The sequence below is a fragment of the Amblyomma americanum genome, chromosome 6 (assembly GCF_052857255.1).
Source record: "Amblyomma americanum isolate KBUSLIRL-KWMA chromosome 6, ASM5285725v1, whole genome shotgun sequence".
NCBI lineage: Eukaryota > Metazoa > Arthropoda > Arachnida > Ixodida > Ixodidae > Amblyomma > Amblyomma americanum.
In genome coordinates, this window is record NC_135502.1 from 59608343 (window position 1) to 59631779 (window position 23437).

Here is a 23437-nt window from a genome sequence, read left to right on the forward strand (position 1 = left end):
TATATACTTGTGCAGCCAGGGCTTACCTCTTGTATTTTCATGTAGGCATCACCCAACATCAAGTATGACTGTGGGACTGGGAACTTCTCAATGATTTCTCTGAATAATTGAAAGCAGGTTGTACTATATTGGTTATACTGTTATATTTGCTTCCCAAATGTAATGTGCATATTAACTCAATGCCTTTTTTTATTACAACACTAGATCTTCTACTTGAAGATCTTTCCAACTAGGGCCATTTCATATAAAAAACAGGGTAATATACAGTGGATTGTCATTAATTAAAACTCGCTTAATTCAAACATCCAGTTTATTTGAACTGATATGCTTTGAGCCTGTCAACATCAAGTGTATTAAGCTGCCTTTAATTTGAACGAAATTTTTAGTTTGAATTAATAGTAGTCAGCTTTATAATTTTGCAATGAAAAGCATTTTATGCTTTGATAAGAACCAGTGAGGAGCTAGTGGCGTGATACTGTGTGGTAACTGCATTACTGAACTCTGTTATGAAAGCTGCTGACCTTGTTCTGAACTAAACTGCAGAGTCAAGTTGTGCATAGTAGATAATTGCACAGGAAAAGGCAACAAAATTAAAATTTTGCAGTGCTTTCAAGCAGTGTTCTTAATACCAGCAGTGCGGTACAATACTAACTATATGATTCAAATTGTCATCGTTACCAAAGAATAAAACAAGTATTTGAAAGAACATGCTGCTTGTGCCAACTGCAGAAGCTAAAATACTAGCATTGGGATGAGAGGCGTTCAGAATATCTACACAGGGGCAACCTTAATAAAATATTTGTTCCAGAAAGTGCCTTGTATGTATCAAAAGATTGCTCCCCTTATTGAACTTTAGCCTTTAGTTCAACATTTGTCATAGCTGTGAACATATTGCTACGTATATTTATCAAACTCTCCTGATGGCACACTGAGGTATCACTGTTGGTAATATTTGGTGGTGGTTAAGAAATTGTGCTATCTGCTTTAATCTAATTCGTCATGTAAAATGCAACACATTGCTATCTGTTCCACATACCTGTAGCAGCTGGCATACAGGCGTGGATCTTTCCGGTAGTTCAGGTAAATGTCAGCCATCTTTTCGCGTGCCTGCTGGAAGTAAGGCTGATCTGGCCCAATGTTCCGCAAGAGGGTCAGAGCTTCTTCGACATCTCCCCGAGCAAGAGCCAGCTCACAACTTGCAATGGCCACACGTGTTTCTTCGTATGTGCCACGAAATTCTTCAGCAGCCTCTTGCATCACTCTCACTGCCTCATGCTGACCAAGTGTTAAAAACAGGGGCAGGGCTAGGGTCAATTCTGGTGATGAACTAATCAGCATCTATCTCAGTCTAAGAAAATTACCCATTAGCCAGAAACAAAGTTGCATGCTGGAAATGATATGTCATTGTAAGTTATTAAAATTTGCAATCGTACAGAGGACTCTTGTTTATTTTAATTTGCTTAATTTGAACTGCCATTTTAATGTGATAGCAAAAATTTCCGGCTTCTCTGTCACGAAATTCTCTGATTGGTCGAGAGGGGTTACGTGACGACATCATCACAATCTGCCCATCGTGGAAGGTGGCAACCTGCCCACTAGATTGTGAGCAAAGTGCCCACCGTTGCCAAATTCAGTGCAGTTGCCATCTGCCCACCATGGTGCTTAAGATCTCATATGATAATCCAAAGGAAGGTACTCCAACATTCTAGAAGGTGATGACTCATGCATACTATATAAGGGCAATGAACCGGTTTCAACTGGAGTTTTGGCGGCAAAATCACAAGAAGAACATAAGACACTCATTGTGGGCACCATAACAGGCAGTCTAATGCTATCGCATTTTTTTTTAAAATGTAATTAAGAAGGCCCCCCAAGTTTTTTTCTGCTGCTTTGGTCCCACTAACACCAAGTGAATAAAAGGGTTTTTGTAGCTCCACATAATTTGAAAAACACTTCGGCCACCGCCAAGTTTGTTTTATTGAGAGCCAACTGTAAGGCGAGTTTTACTGAAGTATTTATGAAGTTTTACTGAAGTTTTACTGAACTAAGGGGACTGTGTAGCCTCGGTGAAGTTTCGCAGTGGTTTAAAAGTAATCGGTTAACCCTTAATACTGAGAAAATAAAGTACACCGTGTTTCACTCGCGCAGGAAGAACATGAACTACGAACGTATATCTGTAACTATCGACAACACGACTCTGCTGAGGGTGCCTCAATACAAGTATCTTGGTGTCCTGTTCGCGTCTGATATGCACTGGAAAGAACAAATTAATAATGTTTGCTCCAAATTAGCCTATGGTTGTCATGTTTTACTAAAGGCCAGGGACTGCTTTGATCTTCCAATTCTACGCGTTCTGTATTTCGCCTTTGTGCACAGTCAATTATCTTATTGCCTGGAAGCGTGGGGTGGTACATATAAAACATACCTAGATCCTGTTTCTCGCCTTCAAAAACGAGCTATTCGTATGATAACTTATTCAAATAATACACACCCCAGCAGGCCACTCATTCAGCAGCTTCGTATCTTACCCCTATCAATGGCATATAAATTGAAGATAGCTGAAATAGTAAACAATGTAATAAAATCTAACAACCCCCTGCCCCTTAGTTTATTTAGATTACCAATGAAACAAACAAGAGCTGCAACTAACAATCTATTTAATTTACCACCTTGTTACAATATGTACGGCCAGAGACTCCTAGAATACAGTGGAGCCCATGTGTGGAATGAAATCCCGAATGAAGTTAAAGAAAAAAATAACTTTTCAGCATCTTTAAAACACTATTTAATTTCCATGGAAATGTAGGAATCAATTGTGTGTGTTAATCTTGAAGTTTTTTATTTTACACGGTCTGCGGTAGTATTGTGCTTGTGTTGTATTTGGACCCCTCACTAGCCGTAAAGGCTATGGGTCCAACCAACAGTTTGTGTACTGTTTCTGAGAATAAAGAAAGATAATGACACGAATGACACGAAACCTACCAAAATTTGCAGACATATTTTTTGTAATCTCTGTCATTTGGATATCAAGAAAAATCGCATTAGAGTACCAGGGCTAAAACCTTAATGGTAAAGCAGGCAAAAATGCTTGTATGCTAATGGAGGAAGTTGTTTCCCTCTGGTAAGATGTTTATCGAACATTTACCTGCTGGTCCAACTTGTTGTACACGTCTGCAAGTTCAAGGTACAAGGAGAGTTTGTCGCTTGAGGTCAGTTCCTGCTTGCGGTTCTTGTTGGATGCTGCTGCAAAAATGGATGTTTCCTTAGCACTGAGCTGGATCAATGTTGCAAGGCTTATTGTACTTCACTTACTTGATCCTGGTGGTGCACATAATGCCATGGCTGCATTCAGTAACTGCACTGCCTCCTGGTATTCACCTTGTTCTTTCAGTATCTTAGCCTTGATGATATGAAATATGGGCTTTTCCCTGACCTAGCAAAGTGGTTTATGTCTTTTTAGCATTTTGAAATCGTTGTACTGGCACACAGGTTTATAAACAATAGCTGTCCTCATAAAAGGAGCTATGATTGTTCAGAACATTTTGTCCCCATCTTCAGCAGGCTTCCTGCTAGCACAACATATATTTAGGGCCCTTCATTTCCAGGGTTTTTTTTTTTTTCTGGAATTCGGGGGGTAATAATTGGGTGATAATTTTTTAGCCCAAATTTGGGTACAAATCATGTTATTCAGCAGAAGGTGCATTAGTTCAGATTTTCTCAGTTCATTATTTTAATAAGAATGCAATTTACTAATGTTCGAGTCTGTGTGGCACATAAAATGCTCTATTTTTTGCACTGTGTTTTGTAAACAATATGGAAATGGCAGGTTGGACTGCAAAAGTTTTTCAAACCAGTTTTTTTTTCTCTCTCTCTTTTAACACTATTATTTCACCACGCAGCTCACCTGCTACGCAGCTCTTCTGTGTTTGTGCAAGCCCTACCTGTCTTTGTATGCACACTGGGAAAACATTCATTCAATGGTACTGCGACCATTTTAAATGCAGAAGAGCCTAGGAGCAGGACGTCGTTAGCGCAGGTAGCGCTTCATGCATTGATGCCAGTAAGACGTCTCGTCAGTACCCGAGTTGGGGCTTCTCGCTTCCAAAATATAAAGCTCGAACTTGGCCTCAGCATGAGCACTGCCACAGATAAAAAGCATTAGAAGCTTAATATGATAAAAAGAAGTTTAAGGTCATCAATTGACTGAACATGTCCCTCTGGAGTAAGTACAGGACGTCAGCTAGATTTCGTGCAGTGTCTTCAGCTTGGTGCTCAGGTGAAATAAGTTCCCTAGAAGGCTTATCTGCATATATAAATCGGTGTAACCTGATTTTTAAGGAATTTGTTTGGGGTGCAAGAATGGGGTAAAATTGGGCTTTACCCGAAATCGAGGCGTCCTATATGCATTCTGATGGTTTCATCACTTTGTACCAACATTAACTATATAAATTCATTTCTACGTTCAACTTTATAGGTTCACAATAAATTAATATAGAACCTTAGAAGTTATCACTTCCTGTGAGTCATACAGAATTGAGCATTTGCCATGGCTGACCAGTTTTTCACAGTACCCTTCAGTTAGTTTTTTTAATGCTTTTATACAGCACTTCAGCAGGATCAGAAATGTGGTGACAGATGCTGGCAGACTGGACTTGTAATTAGAGAATTTACAAGCCTGTACACTGGCCCACACTGTACTATTAATGTTAAACACTAGTAAGGCTGCCCCAGTCAAAGTAGAGAGCCCAGGGTTTTACCTCGAAGTCATAGCTGAGTGCTGTTTCCAGTAACTGGCTAGCATTCTTGATGTTCCCTTGGTGGATGTGCATCTGTGCCAGCAGCAGTTGGGCACTTGTGAAGCTGGAGTACTGCTGCGTGCATTTTGAAAGGAGTGACTGGGCCTCCACCAGGTCGTCTAGAACAGTGAACGTTAAGAGTAGGCAATTTTTAGTTATTTAGTTAGACAGCAATCTGCTTGAATGAATTCAATGAAAGACAAGGGTGTAACAGTGAATGCGCTGGAATAGCCTGAGTCTTGATGCTAGTCTTGGATTTAGCTTGAGCACTCGGGTTGTATTTTAGGATTTTTTTTCTCGTTCCATTCTTTTGCCCTTTTGCCCCTTTCAGTCAGCTGCACCCTGTACCGTGAACAACATTGCTTTTGGCTCTCAAAAGTGGCACCACAGATAGCAGCTGCATTGGTAAATGACCAAAAGGATGAACCAAGCAATGAACTGTTACGAAATACCACCCATCATCTTTTCTATTTAGTCTTTCATCTTTAATTCCACATTCATTCGAGCAGGTAACCAGCAGTGTGACAGTTGACTATCGGCATGGATAGTGCCCTTACTTGAAAGGTACTTGAGTTTTCCCATCAAGTATATTGCCTCTACAGAGCCAGGACAACACCTCAGAACTGGCTGAAGTACTGTTTGGCTTTTTTTGAGTGGCTCAGGCATTGCTTGTCCAGAATCGACAGGCTGTAATGTAGAAAATGCACCTTTCGTGATGTTCAACTAACAGAAGTGATTTAAGGCGTATCTATGCATGAGAAGCTTGCCTTGTCAGGAGCATACTGCAAGTATAGCTTCACGATTTCATAAATGAAGTCTGGGTTCAGCAAGAGCAGGTATTCCGCTCCCAGTGGCAGGCCCTAAGTGAATGAGAGGCAGTTCAAAGCAGTTAGTACCTCTTTTTTGAAGCTGTTTTGCTTGTTTCGCCAGGAGTATGTTCTGCACTGATCACTTGTAGTGAAACTTTGTCCCCAGGATATTCTTGGGTCAAGTAGGTTTTTTGACATGTTTTTAGCTAAATGTACAGAAATATTTTTTTTTTCAGTACAGAGTGCTTACCTCTAATTGTGCGTAGTGATTGTCCACACATTGCCCCAAATAAGTAAGAACCTCTTCTGGCTTCTGCTGTAGTTTACAGAGGGCGCATAGATAGAGGAACTCCTGCATTGAGAAGGTGCCAGTGCAAAGGTTCTTTCTGCATGAAGTAAATTTCAGCCACCATCTGTATGTATACAGAACTTAGCCAGAAATACCATTCTTCATTCGCTTATATTGTGCTAAGTTGTTTTGATTGTCATATTGATATAAATTCCAAGAGAGCCATCAGTCTGCAAACATTTAAACATTTCGCATAAATTAAGTACTGTGTTTCAATAGTATATATATGAAAGTATGCGCGGTACAATGGTGGCTTATTTCTAGAGGTTGGACTTTTTAGTTTTTACTTTTTTTAAATGTTTAGCAAACTTTTTCTGCTGTTTATTACAGAATGCTGTTTTTTTGTTGTTTTTTTTGCTTAAATTATTTCTTGCCGATGAATTACTTCTTTTTTTTCTTCAGCGATATAGTGTGGTATTCCCGTGCTGTCAAAGGTCACTTAGAATTTATCTTGCTCTTTTGTCAGCCTGAGCATTCCATTCATCAGTAATTAATGTACAAACAGTCATTAATTACTGGTAAAGCACTTTTAGCTGTGCGTGCTGAAGGAAATGTCGTCACCAATTAATAAGTACTAATGGAAGCTAACTGATACAACCGTTGATGAAAAACTCACTTGAGTTATCACTGGGTCTTTGAGCAAGAGGGTGAGGAATCACATTGTCTGCGTGTAGATGACAGCGATGGAGCCTCCACTAGTCGTCACGCTAACCAGAACCTTTTCATGACACTTGTGCATGGTTTCGAATGTTCTTACATGCAGCGGAGAGACCTCCTTAACCAAGTAACTGCCCTAAGCGGTGAATGAAAATGAACAGCACTGTGCTAGCAGATGATGTTTGTCGAAGAGGTGGAGCCGCCCATTCTGCAGAGGCATGCAGGGTAATGGAGCGATACCTAGAAAAAAGGACGACTGCACTCTTTAGTCAAATGATACACCGCCTCTCCACAGCCTTTGCTTCCTCACTTTGTTGATTCTCTTTGACTGAGTGTAACTCCTTACTCGATAGCCACATATAACTTTGGCGTGCATGCCAAGAGTACTGACCTTTTTCGATTGAAACCGAATTTTAAAGATTCAATTCGGTATAGTTATATTTATTTTTTAGTTTAAACTGAAATGTCCAACCCCTACTTATGTCATAATCATTATTAAGCATTCTTTTCGCACACTTACGGAATGCTTGAGATAGTGAATATTGAAAAATGAGCTGATACTGGCACAAACCGAAGGCATGCTAGATGTCTTGTGGATTTCCTTCAATAGTTCAAGCTGTTGATTAGCAACTTCATACTGGCCCTCCAGCAGTTGACACCAGATGATACCTGCATCATGAAAAGCATCATCTGTGCATGGCTTTCAACAATTATGCTTTGCTGTCGATGAAGTTGACTATGAAGAACTCATTGCAGAAAGCCTTTGATGAAGAAAAAGAAATGTGATCTGGAAGACTTACCATTGAGAGCAACAATACTGGCCTCATCAGACTTGAGAGCAGCCCTGTAGTGCTTTGCTGCTTCTTTGGTTTTGTTCTGCAGGATACACTGGTAGCCAAGCTCTGCCAGGTAGTCTGCATTGGCTGGTTGCAAGGCACACGCCTTTTCTACTAACACCTGGGTGTGCATCAGTATGGAATTTTGCCTTGAACTCTGTCCAGTTTTAAAGAAGGATAGTACAGGTCAGTTAGCATTGTCCACAGAGCCAAAATATCCAGTGTCATGTGCCACATGGCTGCAGAAAGTCTACAGGGCTGCAGAGCTCTATGAAACCCTGATTTGATATTTGTATGCTCTATCACAAAAGAACAAAGTTCCCATTCTTGCAACTTAAAGGGGCTCTGAAATGGGCTTAAGTAAAGTTGTGGTATGCCTGTGATGTTAAAGGACGCCACTTCACGAATAACCTCCAGCAAGAATTTTTTTGATACACTTTGTAGAAGCTGAGTTATCTGTAGTCAAAATTGGAATTTTATCATCTTCGCGCAGTTCCCTCTCCTCTCGTCACTTTTTGTGGGCTGAAAGGTCAGCGCTCCTCCGCAGGCCCCACGGCCAGAGGCGGAGCTTCCTGACCCGCCGGAGCTACGCCGCTTATTGGCCGCAGCCATGGTAGCTGCCTGACATCGGAAAGAATCTAACCAATAGCCATCTCTGAACTGGTATACCTAGCAGCGGTGGTGATTGTGCGATCTCTGCTGCGTGTAGAAATGCATTAATTGGCTCACGTGTTCGTGACAACACAATGAAATGTTAGAGCGAGTTGATGTGCTCTCCTCTGAAGGCGTTTCACAGCCTCTCTAATGCAAGTGAAGTAAGGCAGACCTTTGCACAAGTACATGGTGTAATTATAAATGGCACGATAATTTTGTTCTTCAATAATAACAAATTAAGCTATGAACGACCTGTCAATGTTAATTTAGGTACGATGAAAAACTTTTTTGCCAGTGACTGCAATTGCTGAATGTTTTTGCTGTTTGGTTTAAGTCAGTCACAATGCAGAGCTAGAGGTGCCTAACGTGCACTTCACTCAATTTCACAATAATATATGTCTAGATATGAGGCTCCTGTGCAGCACTCAGCTCTACTAATGAAGTGCAAAATATCTTTCATGTAGTTTTGGCAGTAGTAAAGCATGAGCCTAGGAGTTGCCAAATATATCTCATGCATTTGTTGAATTCTCATAAAATGAAAGTAGCATTCAGTCTTTGCAGTACAGTGGACTCCCCTTAGTCTTGAGTGGAATCCTTTGTTTCCCGTTCAAATGGAACTGGTGATAGTGATGTGCGTACTGGCTAGAAATTGGGCACTGTGTGCGCGGAGCCTTATGCTGTGCTTTGTGAAGAAGTGTAATTGTGCAAGGCACTCACTATTCTTGAGAGCAGCTGAGCTATCCTGTTATACAAGACTCCATTTGTTGGTTCCACTACTTCAAGCAGTGAAACAAGCTCTGACAGCCTGTCGGAAGCCTGGAAAAGCAAATGGGGAAGCCATTCAAAGGGGGAAAGTACAGTTTCAGGCTGAACTGCAGGAGCATATGTTGATTAAAATATACGCTTACAGACCACTTTCAGGACATAAAAGCTGCTACCAAACATATAAATTGACTACCGCATAATGACCCATCTTATGTTCATGCAAATTCTCTTTTTCAGTCTACCATGTCTAAAGACAAATTGCGTGCTTAGTAAAAGGCATAGGTATTTTGAAATTACTGTATCTCTCTTCATCACTCCATCAGCTCCTTGGTATCAAAGTCACCGTGGTGGCCAAATAAAAGAAAAACTTTCTGGTTTTGCATCTCATATAACAGCCTGTCATTGCTCTGTTCCAGAATTTTACAAACCTACAGTCTGACATTAGCTTGTTGTATTTAATTGAGTGCCAGTCAACCATCACACTTTCTTAATGAAATGTACAAAAAAAGGCCTCAGTGCTTACCTCTCTATAGTCTCCATTCTTGCATATTTGGTTTAGGATCAGGTGCAGCAATGCATCAATGCATTTTGAATCTTGTGACAGGCACCTGGTAGATATTAAAAAGTTTTCCCATTACCCTGCAGTTATTGCCTCATTTCTGAGATAACTGAGAGTTCAGCACATTGCACTACTTCACCTGTTGCATGAATCCACCATCTGTTCCCAGTCCGAGAGTGCAAGATGAATCTTCATTTTTTCAAGTAGTGCAGGGACAAAGCCAGTGTACAGGACAACAGCCTGGTTGACCACTTCCAAGGCTTTCATAACTTCTCCACTGCATTCAAAGCACTTAGCCTTTCCAAAGAGGGCTTCTGGAACAGCGCTGCATTAATTCAATGCTTGTTATTATTTACAGCTTCCATGAAACTTATCAGTGGCTATCATTTGTACCTGGATCATGTGTCATAGTATAACTTTGAAAATTTATTCGTTGCATGCCATTTATTTTAAAAGTATGCTCTTAGACCGTTAAGTCTAATTTTGGGCTAGTTGGTGATAAAATTAGCCGAAAATGTAGCACAGAAAGAGAGTCAGTAAGAAGAGGGGACTATATGGGAGCACTAACTGACAATGGTTTCCTTGAGAAGGTTTCTTGGAGTTATTTTCAAATGTTAGGCAGTGTTCATCTCGACCTCTCTTCTTGTTTTGTCTTTCTGCATAATGCTTCGGTCTTAATGCTAACAAGAACCACACTTTAGCATATTGAATTAATTGTGCTTGTGTGTATTTCCAAGTCTAAATTGTGTTTAAATGCACCAATCAGCTTAAATTTAGATGCATGACACATAGAATATGACTTCATTCCAAAGTTTGCATAGTTGAAGCACCAATGAGTTGCAAATGTGCTCATTACAAGAAAGAAACTTTTCTGTAGAAATGTTATAGTTGTCACTGCATGAGCACAGAAGTCTGAATATGGAACAGTGCCCACACCAGTGCTGTCGGTGTTGTCCGTGTTTGCATGACTGCACTTTTCAAAGGCACTATGTTGATGGCACTTACACTCCTTGTGACTCAAAATACTGGATTGCAGATTTCTTGTCTCTTGTGCTGACTATTTCATTCCATCCTTTCAATATTAGTCCCTTGAATCAAAAGCAGAGTTCAGTGAGCAAAAAGTGAAAGAAAGGGTAAGAAAACACGAGAAATAAAAGCTCACATCACGTGTTGGTGGTGCCACCTTGAGCATTCGGTCAATGTACTCTCGTGCCTTGTCGTGTTTCCCAGTCAGAAACAGAAACAGCCCAGCATAGTATAATACCTGCAGCCAATTTCAAAATGTGTGCTCGTGACAAAATTAGCAAGAATTACAGTTTCAGTTTGTGGGGAAAATGTGAAATCATTTTAAAAATTACCTTTTCTCCTGCTTGTTTTCTTGTCTCCTTCAGTTGAGCATCGAGCTGTGCTACGGCCTCTTTATCTGGGTGCATGTAATGAGGTGCATATTAAAGCTGGGCAAAGTGCGAGTGACTAAATTTTATGCATGCGGATAGTAAAATTAAAGCTAAGTCATTTATAAGAGAATTTTTGCTCACCAACTACACCGCATTTCCTGTGCGCAAAGATGAGTGCAAGAATTCCTCCCAAGGCAACATCTTTGCTCTCTTTAACGACGTCCAATTCTCGGATTCCCTCTTGAAGCCTGCCTGCACAGGTAATCTTTGCAACAGCTTGAACATTAAAAGTGCAACTAAAGCGTGTACAGCGCTGCAACTAGAACAGTGAAGAGAAAAAAAGAATAGCGAACTCGAAGTACCTTCAAAAATCAATGACATTCCAAAATAAAGGCGATAAACAGGGTCTCCGGAGAACCGCTTCAAGCCCTCCACCGCAGCTCGCTGCATGCTGCGGTAGTACTTCTCGCGGCAGTAATAATGGATCCTGGTCTGCAAGAAGTAGAGTTTCGTCGTCTTAGAGTGTCTTATCTAATGGTGCTTTGCAGGAATTACCTTTAACAGCAACTCCGGCTCGGTCATGATTGCGCACCTTCTTGCTGGCGGCTCGGAACCGAAACAAGGCTAGTGCTTGTTTCGGTTCCTGTTGCTAGGCGACACTTCGAAAATGCGCTTGGCCGGCTTGGCTGAATCGGTGCGTTCTCGTTGTTCCATCAGCCGTTTGAGCAGGTGTTTTTTACAGTGAGTGACGACTTTCAAATTTTTGCATAAAGTCCGGCTTATTGCTTTTAGGCCAAAGAGACTTGCAAGGCCTTGGTTTTTATATGACACATAGATCGTGTAATTGGTGCAGTTTTGTGCGAGGTGCGCCGTCAAAACCGATAGCAGTTTAAATCGTGATTTGAGCCTTTGCGGTTTTAGCGGGAAACGAAGGGTAGTGTGGTTTTTTCCCCGAGATATTTGAGCGCCTATTTGCATTTCACTCGGCTGCCTACTGCTGGTTCTGTTAGTGCAGTTAACAGGCTCCGCAGCACAACCTTTTTCACCATCGGCACAGCAGCAATTTGAACGGTTTATGAAGCAGCGCGCACTGAATGCGATCAACAGTCACTGTTTTGTCATGCTTTCAGGTCCGTCGTATCATGATGTCGAGCCGCCGGGGCCTCTTTATTGTGTTCGAAGGATGTGATCGGACAGGAAAGTCGACTCAGGTGAAATTGCTTGCTGAAGTACTCGCCGGCAAGGGCCACAAGACGGATACCATAGCTTTCCCCAAGCGCACCACCACCACCGGAAAGCTGCTCGACGGTTACCTCAAAGAGAGCACCAACCTCGATGATCATGCCGTTCACTTACTGTTTTCCGCGAACCGGTGGCAGGAAGCTCAGGCAATACGTCAGGCAGTCGCGCAACACACGACGGTAATTTGCGACCGTTACGCTTATTCCGGCGTTGCCTTTTCGGCCGCTAAATCCCTGGATTTCACGTGGTGTCAGCAACCTGACAAAGGTCTGCCGGAGCCTGATCTTGTTTTCTACATGAGCGCCTCGCCCGAAGTGCTCAATGCTCGTGACGGCTTTGGCACGGAGCGTTACGAGAAGGTTGAATTTCAGACCAAAGTTCGAGTGAACTATGAGCGCTTCGCCGCTCTCGAGAGTGGCAGTGGTCGCTGGGTGAACGTCGATTCGGCGCGAAGCATCGAGGATATTCATCGCGACATACTCGGTGTCGTGCTCGATACTATGTCTAGAGAACATGGAGAATTAGGCAAACTCTGGTCGAAATGAGCAGGATTTGGCGTTATATTTTGGTGCATTCTCCGTCACTAATTGCGCACCTAACGGAAATTAGATTCCTGCCACTTGTTCTGCGGGAGCATATGACGACTCAATTCGCTTGTATTTTCTGGCTGATATAATTAATGAAAAGTGCATTGTTTTGTATGCGTTCTAAGGAAATTTGTGTTGTTTAAATAATGTTGCAATGGCATATAAACTGTTTTGGAATTTTCATTTCAGCAGCACGAGTTGTTGATGTCAACCAAAGCTTCCAGAGAGATTCCTTCTGTGCTTCCAAAGCCCTGTTCCATTTGCAAATATTTAGCTTTTCCTATGATGCAGTTTATGATCTTTTGCAGGTTATTCTCACAAAACATTCACCACACCACTTGTCAGTCAGCATTTAAATTGCTATATCCAATTTAATTCAAGCACCTGCCTTTTTATTTTATAAGCAGCAATACAGCTAGCTCTGCCATCAATTATGTATGAAAGTTTGGTGTCTCACTTGTTGAAATTGGCTACTAAACCGATGTACCTTACCTTTATTGAGCTATGCATATTTAGATGCATAGTCTAAACTGGCCTACCGAATGACTAGAAGTCATGCACCTTGTTCTAGTTTGAGGCCATTGTTAGCTTTACATGCATTGAAGCTAGTCCTACATTCGTTAAAGTGGGTTTTCGTATTGGTCCTCAGCAGCGAGTGCTCTTTATCCTGACCATATTATGGGACAGAAATGATGCCTTGCTCGCATGTTACTTCCAATATCTGATCTACTCTATTCCAGATAGAGGTGATATGGCCTTGAGCAAATGCTAAATTTATATTCGCCTAGTCCACATAGACCCTCCATAGGAAGGCAATGGCTAATTTGCAGTGCTGAAACTGGGGTACTGGGTGGCTACACTTGTACAAAAGCATACAAGACTTTTGCAGTAATATCATCTGGTTCAGATATGCCCGTGGACTTTTTGATGGTACGTCTTACTTGAGTACTGTCTCAGGACATCTGTCTCTCCAAACTTTCTTATTATTTGTCTTTATTGATATTGAAATGCCTAATGTCATTGATGGCTATCAACAAATGTTAGTGATGCACCGTGCCTTCTGGTTGGTGGTGTACAGGTATATCAGTAATTTAATTACTGTAATTAAAGTTTTCTGGTCTGGTAATTTATTAGTGTGAAGAATTACTTTAGGACAGTAATTTAACCGCAGTCTTGTTGATTCCTTTCAAAGTTACTGTCATTAAAATGCGTGACTGCTTTTTGTATTGGGAAAACATTGATTTCTTGTGCGCCAGGGCTCCTCGAAAGCAGGAACGACGCGCGGCTTGCCTGGGTCAGCAGTTCCCTCCGAGCAGGCAACAGGAGCAGACGTACTCCGACGGCTCCGGTGAATCTGGACACTCTGCACGCACCCGCCGCCGAGCAGCGGGTTGGCGGTGCTTTCTTCCGACTAAGTTTGACACCTGCCATGAGTCCCATATAGGACGCTGCAACGTGTGACAACGAACACCAAGGACCCCCCCACTTTGGAGAGATTCCCAGCTAGGTGGGCCCACTCACAGATCAGAAAGCACACATGAAAATCCAAGGAGCAAACGGGGCCTGGATCGCCGCTGCCGAGCAAGGGCGCACTGCGCACCTGTGGCATAGCTCCCACACAGTTGAAGACACCCGCACGGGTGCCTGCGGCGTTGATACCTGAAGCAGCGTCCACACCAACGCATTCCTCAGCTTCTATGATTCATCTGCCTGCCAAGTGACCCGTTGCTGCAGTGCGAGATGGACTGTTCCAACCCTGCCATTCCTGCCGCACTCCCACGGAATGCTGTGCTCGTGGCTCCGATTGAGTGTCCTCTACAGTGTCCCCAGCAGCGAATGACACTATCCCACCTCCATCGAAATCCCTCGCAAGTCGTGCGCCACTCGTACCTATTGCCAACCCGTTTTGTGTCATCATTAATTAGCCCTGCCCTGCGCTTTGACATGAATATTATTCCACCTCGCTATGTTCAAGCCACATTCGATCACGTGCTTGGTACTTCCGGTTACTGGGGTTTTGTTGTGCATCGCCCATCCTACATTATCACTGTCAACCTGCCATCCTTAAGAGGACGTCTAAAAAATGTGCACCTTGATGCAGATCCCACTAGATCAGACCAGACATGTACCGGTGCAGATATAGTTTTCAGCTGGCCTTGACATTCACTGTTGCATTATCCACCATGTCGGCAGCACTAGTCCTCCGGAAGAGGTACGCACCAACATCCGCTTCTCAACACACGTGGTGCTGGAAGCCTGTCATTTCGGGCATAGGGGCACTCGCCTCCTCACTTTACAAGGCCCTTCGAGTCTGCCAGACTACCTTACGTGCTACAGTGAGATTATCAAACCAAAACCTTTCCGGGCCCGAGCACCATTTGCTACCACTGCCAAAAAGAAGACCATATGCGAACACCTGCCCTAATCCTGTGGCGGCTGCCGATATGGAAGATTCAGCAGCCCTTTGTGTCCTATGCAAATCACTGGACCATGACAATTGCTCCCCCACCTGTCCGAATAGCGAGCGAAGACTCCTTACAAGCTCTCTTCAAATGTAAATATCCCCATCATTAACCGCTTTTCTGCTGTAGCATGCAACTACGACATCCCTAAGCTTTCTTCTGACCCTTCGGCTCACGGTACATCCGTTCCTCGACAACATTCTTGGCCCAAGTGACCTACCTTCGTACACCTAAAGCCAAAACAGCATGTACACAATATATATCGCCGGTGGATGCCACAGATAAACACGCTGCTCTAGAAAATGCCATTACAGAGGCAAGCCGTCACCTGGAAGAACTAACTCAACGTAGAGAACAGAGTCGCTCTCGCTCTTACAAAAGAATTGCTGCACAGCAGCAGCCAGCTTCAAATGAACCGCCTGCAGTGACCACTGAGCCACATACCACTACTGACCCTCCGGCAAAACTGAAAACCTCGACCGCAGAGAAGATACTAGTGCTCATGAAGCAGGGAACCATCCTCATCGTAGAACCTTCTCACAATGGCTAGCGCGCCATCTGTTGTGGTTCAGTGGAACTGCCGAGGCTTTGCTGATAAGGCCTCTCAAATGAATATCCGCATTCGCGACGGGTGAACTCTACGTATGGGCCTTCCTACTGAAGTTCCGCGTCAGGCAAGGTCAACTTCCAACCCCTGTACTTCGTGCAGATGCATGGGAATTGCCACCGTCGTTAGTCACTCCAGGGAAGAATAATGGTGGGTTTCCAGATATATGGCGGACCACCGTGCCCGCGGGAAAGTTATGGCACCTTTCTTTCGCCCCCGCCGTTCCGCACGGTGGAGAGGGTATCTTCCCGCAACGACACTAATAGCCCCGAGTGTTCACACAGCGCAGCGTACGCCACGCCAATGCTGCTCGTCGGCGAACTCCTGTTAACCAAAGGAAGAACCTTCCGTTGATGCTTCCACCATGGCGACGCTCAGGATGCTGGCCCTCTTTCCGCACCACTTGCACCGCCCCACTCACTCTACCATTACTTCTGGGAATGCCCACATCCTCTCTGCGCACCTCCCATCCACAGCCCGACTCATTCCAACTGGGAGGCCGCACTTCTGTGCACAGCACGGCGACCAGCTACGACTATCGAGCGGGCCATGCTGGAGGGAGCGGCCAGAGCACTTCTGGACCAGGGGGCCATCCCGAAGGTGCGTGACCTGAGTCCCAGTATTGAAGGACTCTGGTATGACAAAGTTTTTCCTCTTCCTTCACGCTGACGCCAGTTTGAAGCGTGTCAGTTGACAGGCGGGAGGACACGCGTGAAAATTTCTCTCGGGCTTGATGTCAGTCCTTGATCATAACACTACTCAGTTTTGTTTTTTTTAATGTGTTAGCATTAGAACGCCCATTATCGCAAAGTGTCTAGTGTTCGCGTATAAAGCCTCGGTTGGCAGGAGGCGAAGTGGAGAGAAGGAAATCCTCTCTCCACTTCAGAGAAGAGCGTGAGGAACAGGCGACGGTGGGGAGAGTGGCGAGGGGGTACGGAGTGTCACACGATGATTGATGGACTTGGTCACGCCACCTCTTCGCATGGTCTGAACCCGTCAGCGGCTGTTTCGTCCGGGGAGAACAACCATATTATGGTGCATGAATCGCATTGGCCAGGTGAAAAAATTTTTTTACACTATATTGCTGACTTATGCGGTCCAAGCAGAATGGGCAGAAGTCTGCATATAAGCAATATTCATATCTCCATGCAATACAGTTTCAATACAATTTCACAGAGTGATTGGTCAGGATGCAAAACTACAAATTAAGCAGAGTGGAGGCATGGATGAGAAACTGGAGAACATCATGAAATGTTTGCTATAGGACATTTTCCAAGTTTTCGCTTTCAGACATCTGTCCGCTTCGTGATAGTTTTTGGGAAATATAAATATTTAAACCAGTTTATGCGTGCTAAGGAGGAGGCCAAAGTAATTATGGTTGCGGCCGGTTCAAGTTGCCAAGTGCATGGGGTAACGCTCTGCGTTCAAAATTTCAGATGAATCTGTTAACAAATATCTTGCATAGAGGGGCAGTATTGGACCAGCGTCGACCACTACGCTACCTCGGTTTCCCTTTAACCTGAGTGGACCAGTTGGAAGACATGAGTTTGGTCCAGTTCATTACCACAGGTAATAAATATAAATCAGTTATAGGGAAAGGAATATCGCAGTAACTGTTTCACTCTTGGTGGGCACAACCGCGCCGTGAGGAAAGGGATGAAGGATGGAGTGAAAGAAGGAAGAGAGACTCCTTAGTGGAGGTTCCAGAGTAATTTCGACTACACCTGCAAGTTCCTTAGCGCGCACAGACTTAGCAGACGGGCGTTTTCTGTGTTTCTCGTTCATCGAAATGGGGCACCGCGACTGGGATTTGATCCCGCGAACTCGGGCTGAGTAACTGGCAATCGCAATTGTAAAATGAACTACGTGACGCTGTCGCTTCCACAGTCAGCCGCGCCAAGTGGAGCTTGGGAAAACTGCTGCAAACGGCGATTTTCTGAAACAAAGGCCAACACATCTTTATTCTGGGATGTGTGGGGTTGTAATGTGGGGGGGGGGGGGGATAAGTACGTTCTCCCTGCTTAACCGCAGCTGACACAGTTCAAAACCGCCCGAACCCCACTCCGTAATCTCGCGCTCTACCGAGCGCACGCCGACCACGGCGGGCCTTCCTCTGAGGGAAACAAAGGACCGACACTTGCTGACACAAGGAATTTATTGCTGCAACAACAATAACGCCAGCTATTCGCAAAATACGCTAAGGAATCCAGGTCGTCCGACTCACCAGCAAGGTTACGAGTATCTAGTTCACTACAGGTACGAGCGAGCGTTCGCCCACGCTAGAGAAGGGAAGCTCCGAAGCCGGACGGGGAATCTTCCCCCACGAGGCCTCGCCCCGCTGGCGGAGAGTGGAGCGCTGCGCCGACACGTCAGCACGCGTAGTGTTCCCCAGCCGAATAGCGATCACACCGTCCGTGGCGCTCGTGTCGCTGCGAGGAAGCATCGCGGGGAAGCAAACTGAAGGGGACCAGCCCTCGGAGATGAAACTATAACATGTCTAAGTTTCGCAACCCTAATATGCGTGAAGTCAACTGAACCTCAGTTAGGAAAGGGTCGTGGTTTGTGTTTTGTGTCCGTTTGGTCGCAAGTTGCGGCCAGCGTGACGCAGCATGGCCGAGCCGGCGCTCTGCAGGTATGCGTGACCCTGCATCTCTGTCGCTCTCAGCTTTCCTGTCATGGCTGGGGGCACTGCAGGCGCGGAAGTGTTGACTGCCTCGAAGATTACACCGTGCGTGACACGCCCTCTCGCTGCTATCCTACGTTCGCCATGGCACGTCGCCTTGAGCGCGAAGGAATTCTCTTATGACTCGGGTGAAGTACTTGCATCGCAACGAACTCGGCTTGTATCGTTGTAGGTGGTCACCGGCACCTAGGCCCGAAGCCACTGCGGTGTTGTTCTTTCCACTCTGCAGCACAGTCGTGAGCGCGAAGCCCCGGTACGACGGCGTACTCGCCGAACGGAACGAGCCCATCGGATAACCAGGGCGAGTGCCAGTTTTGTTGTATTATCTGATTGAAGAAAATGTTTGGTACTTTGCTGTTTCTTCCACGACTTCGCCTCAGCCAGGGCCTTTTTTGAGGCTTGGGTTTTGGCGAATCGTATTCCAAATGGATTAACGTGCCAAAAAATGACCTATTCGTCACAAAACGTAGATTTTTTCGGCAGAAAAAACCCGTGATTTACTTGCCAGCGTCGGCGTTGTTCCAGTGTGGCAGAGCCACTGACCAGTGTACCCAGGTGCCCCCACTAGACGTCCAATAAGAGACAGTCGTTGAATGTAGCGTGTCTAAAAACTAGCGCTTTGCAAATTTCGCAGGGAAGTGCCTTAAAATGTGGTTGCATCAAGTTATCGGTGTAGTAAGGAACGTTACTGGAAACGAGCTGCGGCCGTCGAACATACAGAACGAATTCACACCTCCAAATGGAGTGCACTCTGGGGACATCATCGCCGTCCGGCAAACGTCCCGTCAACATCCAGAGTGGGCTGCGTATGTTCGGATTTTTCTTAAAACAGCGCGAACAAGACAAGGACGCATAGGAGAGACGTACACACGAGCGTTGACTTACGGGTAGGTTCGAATGGCATTCTGACTCGACGGACTCCCGCGGTGCCACACGTACGACACTTTCCAAACTCATTCGAAATCTTCACTTCGTTTTCAGTGTACAACGACGACGGTGGCGACGGTCACCGTGGTCGTGCCAGTCCGACAACGACACCATGACGATCTACAGCAGCATATTAATGTAGCGGGACGTTTTTTTTTTTTTTTTCCTTTTGGCCAACGACAACGATGAATCAGATCGGCGGGCAGTCGGCCTTCATTTCCTCGGCAGGTCGACGGCTGAGCGAAAACTTTACGCTGATGAGGCGTCGGTGTGAATATATCCGCGCTTGTTTCTATCTTATCCGTGTTGGAAATAAGCGAAACGAGCGGCTAAATTTCACATGTGCACCACCAGCGATAAACGCTTGCCAAATTCTTAAATTTTAATCGACGACGACCCTCTTCCGCGACGACTAGGCCTAGTGAATTTGCAGGGTTCTGTCTGTAATTTCGGCGGCTGCGGAGTGCGAATTCACAAGTTTTAGCGAATTCAAATGGCCATCGAGTGTAGTTTCGACTACAGTGATCTGAAATCTGCTGTTTCTTACATTGCAAGCCGCGCATACAATGAACGAGAAGCGCCGTTGTGACCCATACTGCCGAGAAATGTTTAGGCGGCCAGCAGCAGACCGCCATCGTTTGTGGAAAACTAATTAGTCCGTTTCAATGAATGCGAATGGTCACCGTACATACTTCTGGATAAAGTGATTCAACATCGACTGTTGGTAACGTCGGAGAAAGCAGGGACAATTAGCGAGAAGCGCTGGTCCTAAGCGGTGTCAACCCGGTTGTCAAGTGTTTTCCAAGCGGGCGATCGCATCGGCGCTTTCCACAAATTGTCGCACTGCGTAAAGAAGCACAGGTACAACCGGTTCAAACTAGAAGAAATTATTTAATAGAACTAAATTGCAGATTGCGTTTTATGCCATGCAAACGAGCACTAGCTGTTTGTACGCAGCTATGAAAACAGGTGTATTATTGCAACCGTCTTCATCGGCGCACCCCTTAATAATTTTTACGTACGCTCACGCTGTAATGTTCAGTTGTGTACGGTTATCTTCAAGCATTCACTGAACGAGTACACTAGCTATTTGCTAAACAAGCAGCCAAAAAAAAAAGCGAGCAGCGGATATCGAAATCAACAGCCACTGATCCGAAGCAGTCGCGCGGCGCGGCTGTGGGCCGGGCGTATCGACGGCTATTGGTCGCTGCGGCCTGTGTTTGCGTTTCGAAGGCATTCCGAAATCTTGGAGGTCTCCTCGTAGCACCGCCGACTCGATTGTCACCTGAACCGAATGCTGTTGAAAAACTTCATGTAGTAACATAAGTTCGGCAGTCGAGTCGGATGGCATTGGGCTGGAAGGCATTCGAAACGACCGTGGAGCAGGAGTATAACAAATGAGGTTTTATTGCGAAGAAGCCCACTTTTATAGGCAGGTTGCTCACCAAACAAGAAATAATGGGAAAAGGCACAAAATAAAGAAATTGAGTAATAAAAGAAAACATATCGTCACAAACGTTTCACCTCTTAGTAGAAAAAAGAAATTCTTTGTCGGATGGATAAATGGAAAAACTATTTCAGAGTCAGCTAGTCAATCGGAGGGTCGCAGGACTTTACTCTTCCCTCTCGCTAGGCGACGGGCAAAGCTTGGTTGACGATGTTTCTTTGGACTTCTGGGTATGGGTTGTGCATCAGAGCTTCCCATGAGTCTGGTGTGCGTCTGTTGTCTTTGTCACGTGGGCATGTCCAGACCATGTGTACCACGGTCGCACATCCGTAAAAGCACTAATGGCGCACTGACACGCACGCCTTTACTTCATAATCCTCAAACACTTCCCTCGTGAGCTCATCAGCATGAGAACCTACGACATCACAGTGCTCAAAATCTGGATGACGCTGCATCTTTTGCAACGGGCAGCTAGACGTCATTTTACGCCATTCTTCACATCATTTTGGTGCGAAAGCACTTCTAGCCGCATTATCGGCGAAAGCCGTGGAATGGGTGGTCTCCTGGCTGGTCACGTGACTCAATTTTTAGCGGCTCTAGAAACAGCTCTGAAGAGATTTGGCGACGGCTCCGAAGGTTGGAGACGTGATTATGGCCACACCCTGACATGGCCCATGGACCACCCGAAATTTCATATTGAAGTGACCACGGCGTTGCATAGATAACTTCTTTATCACGTGGGACAAATTGTGTCTGGTGATTCGTTTTACAAATTCTTCGAACGAGGTTTGACTCGGTTACATCCTCCACCCCCTTGCGCTCGTAGCTAATCGTCGCTCCCATCCCGTCCTTAATGGCCCGTGCTTCATATATCTGCAACGTCGTTACGGCTCCCTTGACACTGTCTCATACCTAGACGCTGCCGCCTACCCCACCCTCACCTCGGTCGTAGTCGATCGCCACGGTCGCCTACTTGTACGGCGGCCGAGGAACTCGCAGTTGTAGATGATGTCAGGACGGCTCGAAAGGAACAAGGACGAGAGAGGCACAAGAACACAACAGGACAGGCGCCAACTTGCAACTGAGGTTTATTCGCCCAAACCCTTACATTTTGTGAAGCACCCGAGCCGTATCGCAGTAGCCTATCGCAAAAGAATAAGAAATTATCAACAACAGTCAGAATTCAGGAAGTAGGCGCTACTTCTAACAGACCGGAAGATACATTCAGCACTACATACATACCTGATAAAAGCAAACTTTTTTGGACTAAGTCCCAACATTATCTGAGCGCAGAACCAAAATTAATCCTCACAACAAATACGCACGCTTGGCCAAGGCAGACAGGGCGCAGTTTCAAAATTCCTGCTCGAACACATCGTACTAAAAGTATTGGTTTCTACACAGTTCTCTTGTGGCCGGTAAAACACATCCAGGAACAACAAATTATGCAGATAAAACTTCAAAACATTAAAACTATATAAAGACGCGTTTCGAGAAAAGCCACATTAGCGTCACTGATTAAAATGGACGGTTTACTAACGCATGCGCTTCCCGATTTCTTAATAAAATAGGCCTCTACTACTTCTAGCTCAAATTTGTCTTTTCCGCTCTTCAAAAAAAAAATTTGCTTTGTTTAGTTCCGGACAACACCCTTTGCAGGTTTTGCAGTCGTTTTCATGCAAGGAAGCTTCCATGTTGGTTGCGCACATTCCGCAAGTGTTCACTGGCACGTTCGTTGAAACATCGACCGGTTTGCCCTATGTAGACGAGACCGCAGCTTAAAAGAAATCTGATACACAACTTGTGACCTGCATTTGGTGAACTGTTTTTGATGTCTAATAGGGCAAACCGGTCGTTTCTTCTACGGCTTAGTCACAGTGCAAATATTTAACAGCTTTGATGGGGCCGAAAACACAACTCGCACCTGATGTTTGCTTGTGACTTTTTTATGCCATGGGCAACTTTACGAATGTAAGAAATGACACGGACAGATTTCTTTCGTGCTTCCGGAAGTCTCTTACCATGAGGACGCTTCTGGAATAACATTTCGGAGACATCCGAAATCAAAAGGGGCGGGTAACTGTCTTCTTGCAACCTCTGAATTTGGGCGCCAAAGCTCAACGACATCATGTGATGGCACGACCTTCCCAAGGCATTCTGAAAAGAATTATTATTAGCGATTGTTAGCGATTATTGCTCTTTTGACGAGTTTCGAATGAGCACTGTCAAACGGTAACCACCCTTTTTTAGATCTGGGATTGTACGCCCAGCATAGGTGATCATTCATAAATACCAATCTTATGTCTAAAAGCTGCAGTTCTGGACTCACTGGTAACTCCCACGTAAACGTGAGGCTCTGGCTGCTATTGGTGAAGACAGATATCACACTTCTTGTCGCTGCAGCTACATCAGACTTGGGAACATTCTTCACAATAACCAAAAAAATCGCCCACATATCTAAAAAATGGATACAGCATGTGGGTCACTTAGTTGACTTTTGATTTGATTCCCAACGGCTGCCAAGTAAATGCCACAGAGTACAGGCGCCACTGAAGACCCTATGCAGACACCTTTTTTTCTGAACAAAGAAGCTTCCTTCAAAAGATATGGCTGTCGAGCCCAAGTAGAATTCCAACAAAGCTACAAAACTGTCACTGCTA

At 44.8% G+C, this 23437-nt stretch overlaps 2 protein-coding genes across 4 annotated transcripts in view; one reads left to right on the top strand and one right to left on the bottom strand.

The window, feature by feature from the left end:
• The window catches only part of LOC144093563 (tetratricopeptide repeat protein 21B-like), a 22936-nt gene extending 11419 nt beyond the window's left edge, over nt 1–11517 (bottom strand). The window contains exons 1-19 of the mRNA XM_077627096.1: nt 11378–11517; nt 11185–11314; nt 10964–11074; nt 10784–10848; nt 10588–10689; nt 10431–10513; nt 9565–9750; nt 9390–9474; nt 8819–8917; nt 7412–7604; nt 7183–7280; nt 5856–5957; nt 5564–5656; nt 5354–5483; nt 4758–4915; nt 3313–3433; nt 3146–3243; nt 1037–1275; nt 27–99 (exon numbers count right to left, since the gene is read on the bottom strand). Of these exons, the coding sequence (XP_077483222.1) occupies nt 27–99; nt 1037–1275; nt 3146–3243; nt 3313–3433; nt 4758–4915; nt 5354–5483; nt 5564–5656; nt 5856–5957; nt 7183–7280; nt 7412–7604; nt 8819–8917; nt 9390–9474; nt 9565–9750; nt 10431–10513; nt 10588–10689; nt 10784–10848; nt 10964–11074; nt 11185–11314; nt 11378–11404 (2193 nt within the window). The 5' untranslated portion in view covers nt 11405–11517. The remainder of the gene's footprint in view (nt 1–26; nt 100–1036; nt 1276–3145; nt 3244–3312; nt 3434–4757; nt 4916–5353; nt 5484–5563; nt 5657–5855; nt 5958–7182; nt 7281–7411; nt 7605–8818; nt 8918–9389; nt 9475–9564; nt 9751–10430; nt 10514–10587; nt 10690–10783; nt 10849–10963; nt 11075–11184; nt 11315–11377) is intronic.
• On the top strand, nt 11475–12842 carry LOC144093565 (uncharacterized). Of its 3 annotated transcripts, none has more exons than XM_077627099.1 (2): nt 11475–11516; nt 11953–12842. In XM_077627099.1, exons 1-2 carry the CDS (start codon nt 11490–11492, stop codon nt 12607–12609), a joined length of 684 nt encoding a protein of 227 aa, XP_077483225.1. In that variant the 5' UTR covers nt 11475–11489; the 3' UTR covers nt 12610–12842. The 3 variants fall into 3 exon arrangements, with proteins under 3 accessions (XP_077483225.1, XP_077483226.1, XP_077483227.1); XM_077627100.1 differs by having other exon boundaries at nt 11478–11563; XM_077627101.1 differs by lacking the exon at nt 11475–11516 and adding an exon at nt 11738–11756.
• Nucleotides 12843–23437: the final 10595 nt, after the last annotated feature.